Below are 12024 nucleotides of genomic sequence, written 5' to 3'. Positions count from 1 at the left end.
GGGGGGGGGGGGGAATAATTGTAAAATTAGCTTTGGCAAGGAAAGTTGAACTATTGTAGAATAAGTCTGAATAAGGACCATTTCAAAAATTGGATGTGAAAAAAAGTAAGATGATTAAAGAATTTTTACATTCGCTGTATCAGAATTCTGTATCCCATGTCTATGAAATAAGATGAAAATACACGTAGCAGACATAGCCTCTACACAACTCAAATGCATTTCGTAGGACAAAATTGTCTATTAGATAGCAGTTAATTATTTGTTTCTTGTTCTCACAGGAAAGTTTGAAATCAGTAGAAATTAGTCCCAAGTCCTCGGAGCAGGGGATGTTAACACAGTTGGGACAACGTACTTACTGGTGTATCTCCCGTCAGAGGTCCTGGGGACTTCCTATACCTGTGTTCTACCACAAAGTCACCGATGAGGCCCTCATCAATAGGTAGGTCTGCATGTCATCAACAGGTAGGTCCACACAAGGTGTGGTTAAAAACACTACAATTTTCATAATATTTAAAACCTCCTATATACAGAAACTTAAAAAAAAAATGAATGACCTCCTTTTGTACTGTAATGTGCAGTGGTTATGCAAAAGGCTTTAAAAAGTAATAAAATCACATTTTTCCAAAGCCATTAAATACATACTTCTTAAAATCCCAATAAAATACTGCAAACATACTTATTTAGCTGTAGTCTTATTTTAGCACCTTTGCACTGTAAATATAAAGTGCTAATTATGATGACACTGATTGAAGCTCAGGTATATTTTTTTTATTGCAATTCATCAAGGTGCTAATCTGATCAAATTTGACAATGTGCCAAAACATATTTTGGATAAACTTGTACTCTTTGTCCACAGCCAGACAATTGACCACCTGAAGCAGCTGTTTACCAAGCATGGCAGTGACTGTTGGTGGACAATGTCTGAGGAGCAGCTTCTACCCAAGGACCTGCTTGACCAGGTAACTTGTGATCTAACTGAACAAACTGTTAAAATGTTAAGTTAGCTGGTTCATTTTCACTTCATTCAATATCAGTCTGCAAGTCTTGGAATACCTTTGCTGACATTCACTGAGGTACATATTCTATGAACCTACAGCTTATTTTACAAAGTTAATGGTATACTGACTCATTAAACTACATTTTCCAAACATGGACAGAATGCACTAGTAATGTAAGGTTTAAGAATTTGCCTGACACATTGAGCTTGGATTATAGATGGGAGCTAGCTGGTCGGATTATAACAAGGGCAAGGACATTCTGGACATATGGTTTGACAGTGGCTCATCCTGGTCTGTACTACGCAAAGGTGAGAATATCTTCTGTAGGTTAATATCAGCGAATAGTCTTAATCCTACTTAGAATAGTAATGCATGGTTTTGTTTGTCTGTCCATTCTTATGAATGACGACAACAGCTTTCTGTCCATTTTATTATCATGGTGCACGTGTGTTTACTAGCTGCCCAAGACACTATAGTTTTATTGTCTACACACCTCAAAACACAGACAACCTTGTCTGAGGTCAAACATCTACAATCACTATTCAATAAACCTAGATATCAGCTAATAGATTCAAGCTAAATTTTGTTGTTTTTCTTTAAAGAACATATATTCTTCGAAGCCTAAAATATCGATATAGTTTCATTCAGAGGGTTTCCATAATTCTTAGGAATACACCAGATTCTCATGATAATTGTTGACTGATGTAATTGAGATTTATCCATCTGTATGTACTAATTTTAAGTTTAATTTGATAGATGGTATAGAGCAAGCTGACCTTTACCTGGAAGGGTTGGATCAGTTTGGAGGCTGGTTCCAGTCCTCTCTCCTGACCAGCATAGCCACAAATGATATCCCTCCATATAGGTAATATCAATTTCCCCAGGATAATGAATACCCATGTTAACCTAAAAAAAGTTCATTTGTATAAAGTTGACATAATGCAAAAAGAAATATTGGTGTAATCCTTTTTATCATTAGAATCTGATTATTTTGCATATGCGTACATTTAAAATACTTTTGAAAAGTCATCGCCTGAGTTTGATTAATATCCTTATATCATATTTCATTGACACAAACCCGAAAAAATAGCCCTCATAATGATTCTTTTCAGACAACTTGTTGTACATGGGTTCACCGTAGATGAAGAAGGCAAGAAAATGTCTAAGTCTGTTGGGAATGTGGTAGATCCTGATACTGTGATACATGGTGGGAAAGTAAGTCAAGCAATTCATTCCTCATGGTATCTCTACATAAATAATAGAAAAAAAAAGGTTTCTATGTATATAGAATTTAATCGATTACTACTTACAGCACACATTGAAATTTACATGTTCCTATTATACAGGACAGTTTTAGATAAAGATTGAATAGCATTTTTCAATGTTTATATGCTGGTATGAACATAGAAAAATTCTATTCAATCCTTATATCTAGCTTTTATTGACCAAAGCATAGATATTCCTTATGTTTTTTATATTGAAGTGTCTATGTCGTCAGCACAAACAAGGTTCCTGGAACAGCCCAACATCACCAAACTGTTTCTAACAGTTGTCTCACATTAATCAAGGCAGAAGGTGGGGGGGGAGCTTCAAAACGACGCTGATCAAATTGCTTTCATAGCTCTATGAAAGCAATTTCTTCTGGTAATGCTTCTAGAAGAACTTGCATTGGAAATGTAAAAATTGTGTTATAAACTATATTTTTTGTCTACGCTTGCTGCATTAATTCCGTGTACTTACAGGATGACCACTAATAAGTTACTCTATCAACTCCTAGAAAACATTCATAATTCAATTAAAGTTTTTTGTACCAAACCAAGAGACAGTTATTTAAGATATTTTTTTTATATTTTGTTGTACAGAACCAAGGGACAGAGCCTTCTTATGGCGTGGATGTATTGAGGTGGTGGACAGCTCAAGCCCAACTACAACCCGTGGTCCAGATCGGTCCTTCTGTACTACAGAAATGTAATGAAGATATATTCAAGGTTAGAACTTAAAAACCCATAAATGATGAATTTAGACAAATCATGAGATAGTCTCACTTGTTAATTTACACACAAGCAGACCAATTAATTTAGATAAATCATGATGGAGTCTTGTTTGTTTAGCCGATAGACGCTGCTATTCTGTTACTGTTTCCCAATAGAAATGATAAATGACTCTATCCGTCTGTCCAGGCCAATATCTTCAACATCTCTTGATCATTGGCTTTGAATTTACAAAGAAAATTGACTGTATCAATGAATGAACAAATTAGTCTCTAGTTAGAAGATGAGACATTGCTACTGTACGTAATTAAATGTACTGTCTACGGAGGTTGAGGATGGACAATCTGATTCATTGTTGTTTCCTGTGATTTGTAGATAAGGAAGGTGATGAAGTTTGTGCTGGGGAATATCCATGATCTTAAGTCTGATACATTGTTGCCTTATGAGCAGCTCTGGCCACAGGACAAATACATGCTCTATCAACTCTACAATTTAGCCGAACAGGTAATCAACGTTTAATGCAAATTTTGCGTTTGAAAAGTGAGGAAGTCATTTTTTCCCCCGAAAGGTGTGTTTGTAAGAATTATCTCTTTCGCAGTGATCAATATACCATTTATTTTCATGGGTCCTTTTCAACTGTATTTCTAAACACAATGAGTCCCACAATGTTAAATTTAAGTGTTTCCAGAAATTCTACGAGTCCTATCAAAATTCTGTGAGTACAGTGTATAGGACTCGGGACTTGTATGTAGATTTATCACTGCTCATGCATAACTCTTCCTAATAATGACTTTCCTTTATTATTCCAGTACTAGGCGGAAATATAGGTTTGCACTCCATACATCAGTCAAATAGTGTGTGCGTTACTATGTATTGGCATATATCTCATATTCTAAGTCACCAACAATGCCCAAATTTTGTATGCGAGTACCTCTTGGGATTGTGGTGTGTCCTGTATTGAATTTTGGTCTCTTGCCTTAGATTATAGAGGTGTGACCCTCTGTTCATCCATCTGGGATTTCTTGCTTCTTAAAGAAATCTGTTTTAACTGATGGCATTCCTCTGCCCTTGATAATCAACCTTTAAAGTAACAAAGCTACATTTGTTCATTTTACAGTTACATGCTGCACTGTACTTATGTTTGCATTACATACTGCCTCTACAGAGACATATGATCACTGTTGTTACTTTTACTGATGAAGAGCAATTGTGAAAAGGAAAGCATTCACAAAATTTGGGAAATTTAAACATTTTACTGTACTTATTTTAATGTAATAGGATTTGCAACTGAACTTTGTCTTTCTCCCCATTTATACCAGGTGACACAAGCATATGATAGATTCAGCTATGGAAAAGTACTGGGCCTTTTGGAGAAATTCACCAGTTTAGATCTGTCCGCTTTCTACTGCACCATCATCAAAGACAGGTATACCAGAATGGGTAATAATTCTGCTTAGGTGTTAACATGAAAGTTTACTGATTGACACCTTTTAAATGTTGACATCTGAAGGTTGGCAGTGGAAATTCATATTTTGATACATTTACTTCAATCTTCTTAACAGTATTTTGTTTAAATAGTCATTGATAATAAAGCATGTAGTTTTGACAGAGAAATTTCAACACCACAAGGTTAGATTACCCTTCAAATTTTCCGTTAGCTGAGTCCTGCAACAAAATATCTGAACCCGAGGAATTGAGATTCTCTATCCCACACTGTGACTAGTGATTGATACTGATACCATAACTAAAGATATGTTTGTGTAATCTAATAGGGTACAAGAGACTCTTACAGTTATAGGAGCTTCAATTGATGTCTGCCATTAATCTTATTTGAACTCCTCTAGAATTATTTATAGGGGTATAGACCTAAGGAATATTTCAACAGAAACTTGTTTTTTTCCGAACAAATTGATTGTAACTGGTTTATATATATGTCTGGTATATTTTACAGAATGTACTGCAGAGGGGCCGACGACAAGGTCAGGAGGTCAGCCCAAACAGTCCTCTACCATGTGACAAATGTGTTTATGAAGTCGTTAGCTCCCATTGTTCCACACATGGCAGAGGAGCTCTATCAGAATCTATCAAAATCATCCTCTACAGGTAATAATAACCAATGTTGAGTTCATGATAAGGTGTTTGGTGTTAGGTGGGTTTTTGGGGGTTTTACATTGAACTTCCAGCCAGATTGATTGCATTTTCATTGTATTTCAGCTGTACTATGCATCAGTGTGCATAGAGATAGCAGTAATGTTACTACAGGTGTATTTCTCATTCATCCACAGAGGAGGAGAGCAGTGTCTTTAAGTCAGGCTGGTTCAATGTAGACCCAGTATGGGCAGACCGTGGCATTCTTAATTTCATGCAGCCTGCTTTAAGCATGAAGGAGGACATTGACTTGGCTTCGGAGGTAGACAGACCAGTGGAGTTTGACCTCACATTGTACTGTAGTCACAATCTTCATAATATTCTCCAGGTAAGGTCAGACAAGATACTACAGGGACAATCTTCATAATATTCTCCAGGTAAGGTCAGACAGGATACTACAGGTACAATCTTCATAATATTCTCCAGGTAAGGTCAGACAGGATACTACAGGGACAATCTTCACAATATTCTCCAGGTAAGGTCAGTCAGGATACTACAGGGAAAATCTTCATAATATTCTCCAGGTAAGGTCAGACAAGATACTACAGGGAAAATCTTCATAAAATTCTCCAGGTAAGGTCAGACAGGATACTACAGGTACAATCTTCACAATATTCTCCAGGTAAGGTCAGACAGGATACTACAGGGACAATCTTCACAATATTCTCCAGGTAAGCTCAGACAGGATACTACAGGGAAAATCTTCACAATATTCTCCAGGTAAGGTCAGATAGAATACTACTGGGACAATCTTCACAATATTCTCCAGGTAAGGTCAGACAGGATACTACAGGGAAAATCTTCACAATATTCTCCAGGTAAGGTCAGACAGGATACTACAGGGACAATCTTCACAATATTCTCCAGGTAAGGTCAGACAGGATACTACAGGGACAATCTTCACAATATTCTCCAGGTAAGGTCAGACAGGATACTACAGGGACAATCTTCACAATATTCTCCAGGTAAGGTCAGACAGGATACTACAGGGACAATCTTCACAATATTCTCCAGGTAAGGTCAGACAGGATACTACAGGGAAAATCTTCATAATATTCTCCAGGTAAGGTCACACAAGATACTACACGGACAATCTTCATAATATTCTCCAGGTAAGGTCAGACAGAAGACTACAGGGACAATCTTCATAATATTCTCCAGGAAAGGTCAGACAGGATACTACAGGGACAATCTTCACAATATTCTCCAGGTAAGGTCAGACAGGATACTACCGGGACAATCTTCATAATATTCTCCAGGTATCATTACAGTGAACATTTGAAAATAACATAATTATAACATAGTACCATGGTAATTAAATATGAAGGGCAAAATAAACATTACATGAACAATCTTCATAATATTCTCCAGGTGTCTTTTATACCAAAAACAGCTGTTGTACAACCTGTCTAAACCAAACGAACCTTGCATAATGAGAAAACCTCTATAAACTACCTCTTCAACTTCTAGTTTCACTTGTCTACTCCATGGTAACTTGTCGACTTCCAAACGGAAACAACCATGTAATAGTGTTGCTAAACAGATCAATGCTAGGAATTTCCCTTTAAGGTAATAGGATTGTGTCGCCATTTCTCAGTAGAATTTCTTCAAATTTTGTAGTTATATATTGCTTTGAAGTAAAGAATTTTTTCTGCCACAAAAAAAATATAGGTTGTCAGAATTGTACGGATTTTAAATGGAAATCTATGTAAAAATGAGTGAATTTTGAAAAAAAATGAAACGCGCAATGTTTTGCAAAATAATGTCAATCAAAATGATAGTGACATAGATTAGTATTGCATTAATGTATATCAATTTCAAAAATGCTGAAATTGTGTAAAATTAATTATCTATAAACGATTAAAAATTGACATTTTATAATAAAACCATATACACATAGTAATTGCAGGTAAGAGTTATCGTTCTTGAAAAACTTCACAGTAGTGAAATAGGTAGCCGGTTTCCTGAAGTACAGAACAACAGACGCATGTGACTCATTAATTAAAAAACAACTGAATTAATGCCTGAATTGCTTTGAAATACTTTAATATTGAAAGAACACACTGTTCTGTCAATAATAAACATACAATATTCACCAGTTTAATATCAAACATTAGAATATGCAGAAATTGTGATACTGTCTCCCTATATTGGATTTTCAACTAGGGATGTACTTCCTACTTCCATTTAGCAATACACTCCTATGACCTTAAACAATTAAACATTCTATTTTTACAGAATAACTATAAGTAAACAAATGTAATGCTAGAATGTCCAAGATTGATAAATACTCATTGTGAATAGCCATTTTCATGGGTTGGGATGGTTCATGTAGAAACGCAAATAGTGTGTAATAATCGCAAAAACACATGGACACCTAACTTTCCAGATGTACAGTAAGAAGTGTCTAATAAACTGAAATAAATGTTCCTGTGTTTGTAGCAATTCCAGTCAGAGGCGTCATCTTCTACTTCACCGTTGACAGAGATATTACAGACATCCCACACACACCTGACAACTGTCGCTCCCGACGTCATCCCTGATCACTGCATCGTCCTCAATGGAGCCAGTAAGGTTTCTGTGATAGGTAGGTATCCATGGTAACTAAAAACCGTCATTAGGTAATGAACGCTTTAACTATGGTTATAATTAAGGTGACACCTGGTATATGTATGGAGATATGGTGCAATTCGATTTTACCAATGATTTTAATACAGTTGTCTTTTCTTTTTGTGTTGATGTGAATAAACTAAAATCAAAGATTTAAGTTGCTATTCAATGCTGTGTATCATTATTTTTAACAGAAGGTGTCAAAGAACCAGAGGAGTATGTGCTGCTGTTGTCGCCGGCTGTAAAGGCAATCTGTGAACGATGTCGCCGTTACACCGCTGATAAACCTAAATCTCCATGTGAACGCTGCGTGTTAGTTATAGCAGATGAGTGGGCATGATTCAGGAGTTATTATCATTATCTATCCAATGGGTGTGCCTGTTACAAAACCAAGGAATGACAACAAACAGTGAATGAGACTGATGGAAACCTATGTGATAATCTTCTAGAGATATACACTAGTGGCCTTGATGAATCGCCATCGTGTTGTCTGTCCTGGATATATGTCTCGCACTGTTTAAATGTCAGATATATAACATATCCGCTTTTGGAGAAAACAATTTGCTCATGGTACACCTACATATATGTATTCTATTTTATATGATATACTGCCAAAACCACAGGACATTCATCATTCTGGTGTGTCTATTTATACAACACAAAGCCTTTGATATTACTACATGCTTTTTAGGTCAACTGAGACAAAGTCTCAAGTGACCTATTGCGATCGCCTTTTGTCCGTCGTCGTCCGTCGTGCATCCGTAAACAATTTACATTTTCGACTTCTTCTCCAAAACCCCTGAACCAATTTCAATGAAATTTTGCAGGGACCTTCCATGGACAAAGGTCAACAAAACTAGTTGCCAGTTTAGTCCTAAGCCCCCAGGGGCCTGAGGGGCGGGGCCAAAAAGGGTCAAATTGACTAAAATTTCAAAAATCTTCTTCTCCAAAACCTCTGAACCAATTTCAATGAAATTTTGCAGGGACCTTCCATGGACAAAGGTCAACAAAAATAGTTGCCGGTTTAGTCCTAAGCCCCCAGGGGCCTGAGGGGCGGGGCCAAAAAGGGTCAAATTGACTAAAATTTCAAAAATCNAGAATACTCAAGAAGATAAATAGAATTAAGTGTTCATAAAACACACCATATTTTATCTATGATAAGCCCAAAGGGCTGTGTCAAAATCCTGGTCAGGAGCCATTGTCCAGGGCCGTCTTCCAAGGGCCTGTTCAGGGGGCCTATCCAAGAGGCCCACACCAGTCAAAGGGCCTGGTAAGACTCATGGTCAAGGGGCCTCCTCCAAGAGCATAGCCAGGTGGTAAAGTCAAGGGGTCTGACCCTGTTCTCTATAGAAAGGGGTCAAGTGAGTATCTGCCTTATTCAAGATTTTACCTATTAATGTGGAAAGGGATTCTCTCAGAAATTAAGCTTCTCTGTAAATGTATATTATCCAGTAAGCACATCATCACCTTTAAAAAAATATGTTTAACAAAGGTTTATATATATGTTTAAAGAGAGTGGAATTGTGACCAAGCATTAGCTTTATTGAATGTAACATCTGGCTGACTAGGGGCTGGGCTTATTACCCAGCAATTATTTACAAGTGAAATGTTATACTGTATCAAACTATAAAGTGTTCTTTATTGAGGTGTATTATTGTTGTATACATAGTATGACTGTGTGTTTGTTTTGTTAGAACTGAAATAAAACATGTTAAATACTTTTTCTTGTTAAGTTGTGAACTCACCTATTCGTAAAGACCGTTTTACCTTATATATACCATGTTGCCAATATCATGGAATCTGGCGTATGGTGTCAACTTTTTACACCATTAATTTCTTCTGCAAAATTATTCATCCATGTCAAACATGCTGACACAGGTTGTATTTTCGTGACTGTTGTACAAACATTCTGACACAGGTTGTGTTTTCGTGACTGTTGTTCAAACATGCTGACACAGGTTGTATTTTCGTGACTGTTGTACAAACATGTTCATATAAGAATAGTCTTGACCTAGGACCCAGTCTCCAATTTCAAAAATGTTCGTTAATTAGATGAGAATACTGAACTGAAAATTTCTAAAAAGGAATGCCATAAATGACACTAAGGAGAATTTCCTTAAGATTGTTCTTTAACTCCTGTTATACATCCTAATGGTAAAACTTCTGTTAAGGGATTTGAGTTTTTGAGTTGCAGAAATACTTTTACTGGTGCCAATGATGAGAGCATAAATAAGGCCTTACATTTGTGTCAACATTTAACTTTGTTGTTTTTAATGTTTTCCAGACTTGGTACAACATTTTGTGTATATGTTGTTCCTTTCCTTGTTTTACTGGTTATTACATCGACATAGTGTACAGATGGATTGATATACAAAATACAGTACAAACTGAACACAACATCAAACAAGCTAATTCGTGGAATTGATATCCCCCGCTTGTAGGACATATTACAGATTAACATTATTGAGGTTAGGTTTAAACATGTGAGTATCGTGCTGTTGAGACATAATGTATATAGCTTGAATTGAAGAAAAAAAGCCTAATACCTCTTTGATTATCCGTAAATTTACACAAATCACATCGGTTGGCAAACTTGGCATGAGTCGGATGTGCATACGGAATTTGGTTGAAACATCTGAACAATATCTACAGCAATTATCACACGAAACCCAAAGAGTGCCCGAGATGGTTGGAAAGACAGAGGAACACAAACATGGTTATCAAGTTTGAAGGAATTTGGCTAATAACTGCAGATAATTATGCTTTTCGTTATTCAAGGGGCCATAACTCCGCCAAATGGGGTCTGCTGAAAGTGGTCATCAAACTAGGCTTAGCCCTTAAGGCATTTAACCCTGTGACCAAGTTTGAAAAAAATTGGTTAACATTTGTTATAGTTAATGCACGGAAACAAAGCGTGGCAGTTAATGATGTTTTTCGTTATTCAAGGGGCCATATTTCTGCCAAATGGGGTCTGCTGAAAGTGGTCATCAAACTTGGTCGAGCCCTTAAGGCATTTATCCCTGTGACCAAGTTTGAAGAAAATCGGTTAACATTTGCTGTAGTTGTTGCACGGAAACGATGCGTGGCAGATAATGACGTTTTTTATTATTCAAGGGGCAATAACTCCATCAAATGGCGTCCGCTGAAAGTGGTCATTGAACTTGGCCGAGCCCTTAAGGTATTTAACCCTGTGACCAAGTTTGAAGAAAATAGGTGAACATTTGTTGTAGTTATTGCACGAAAACGAAGCGTTACAGACAGACAGACACACCCAAATTGATATCCCCCGTTTCGGTGAAAGCGGGGGATACTTATATCTAGGGTATCACATAATGTACATAATAAGATACTTCTGCGTACTTTAGAAAAGGAAATCATAAAGATGAAATAAAAAAAACACATCATTGGCAGTGTTCTGATTGTAAAAATCCATCAGGTCTAGACACGGATTGGAACCCCAAACTTCAGATAGTTATACTATTGCTCAGGTTGACTGGGCTAACTAGTCAATGGAAATGTCTTGGCTAAAATGTGCTTTAGTTATATCCGAACAGAAGAACTGGAAATAAGAATAGAGATGGCCCTCAGTTTGCTCTTGAAGGCGACCTTAAAACAAATTCTTGGTAGGATGACGTTCAGTCTTAAAAATTGTGGAAACCAATTAATGTAGGACAGACTTCAGTGTTGAATCTAATGATGCTAACATGCCGTGGATTTCTGTTATATCTGATGATGCTGACAGGCAAGATTGGAATTTCATGAATGAGAAATTGAAAGTGATCACGTTTTCATTGAGTTTGGTATTGTCAAGTGACAGAATGTTACTAATGAGTAAAGGGGAGTTAATGTAAAATCAATGTCGTCACGTTGTCATAGAGATTGATAATATGGTAGGTGTTTGGTATATTATGTTACTTATGCCTACTACCATTAAATTAAAGTCTCTTTGTCATAGAGTTTGGTAGTGAGTTGGGTGACTGGTGTGTTACGCGGGTGGGCTGACAGGTGTGTTAATTACGTGGGTGGGCTGACTGGTGTGTTACTTATGAGGAAAGGAGAGTACATATTGTGAAATTAAAATCACGATAGTTGTAGTGTTTGGTAGTGAGGTGGATAACGGGAAATGAAAAGTAAATTAACGTGAAAGTTGCCACGTTTGCCTCGTTTGCCACGTGGTTAGTGGGTTAATTGGTAACTTGGAACGTCTTGGAGGAAAGTTTAATTATCGTTTAAAGTCGTCACAGTTAGCAGAGTTTATTAGTAAACATATGTTTTGA

General features: G+C 36.8%; 1 protein-coding gene across 2 annotated transcripts in view; it reads left to right on the top strand.

Moving 5' to 3' along the window:
* The window catches only part of LOC110454930 (isoleucine--tRNA ligase, mitochondrial-like), a 16777-nt gene extending 8276 nt beyond the window's left edge, over positions 1-8501 (top strand). For both annotated transcript variants that reach the window (XM_021504746.1, XM_021504747.1), the window contains 12 exons: positions 279-439; positions 857-959; positions 1216-1306; positions 1755-1863; positions 2111-2213; positions 2861-2986; positions 3365-3493; positions 4309-4415; positions 4941-5092; positions 5275-5465; positions 7580-7724; positions 7942-8501. In XM_021504746.1, coding sequence (XP_021360421.1) covers positions 279-439; positions 857-959; positions 1216-1306; positions 1755-1863; positions 2111-2213; positions 2861-2986; positions 3365-3493; positions 4309-4415; positions 4941-5092; positions 5275-5465; positions 7580-7724; positions 7942-8087 — 1563 coding nt within the window. In that variant the 3' untranslated portion in view covers positions 8088-8501. The remainder of the gene's footprint in view (positions 1-278; positions 440-856; positions 960-1215; positions 1307-1754; positions 1864-2110; positions 2214-2860; positions 2987-3364; positions 3494-4308; positions 4416-4940; positions 5093-5274; positions 5466-7579; positions 7725-7941) is intronic.
* Positions 8502-12024: the final 3523 nt, after the last annotated feature.

The sequence above is a fragment of the Mizuhopecten yessoensis genome, unplaced genomic scaffold, assembly GCF_002113885.1.
Source record: "Mizuhopecten yessoensis strain PY_sf001 unplaced genomic scaffold, ASM211388v2 scaffold8111, whole genome shotgun sequence".
Lineage (NCBI taxonomy): Eukaryota > Metazoa > Mollusca > Bivalvia > Pectinida > Pectinidae > Mizuhopecten > Mizuhopecten yessoensis.
The sequence above is the reverse complement of the archived record's forward strand: the minus strand, read 5'-3'. Positions and strand labels throughout refer to the sequence as shown.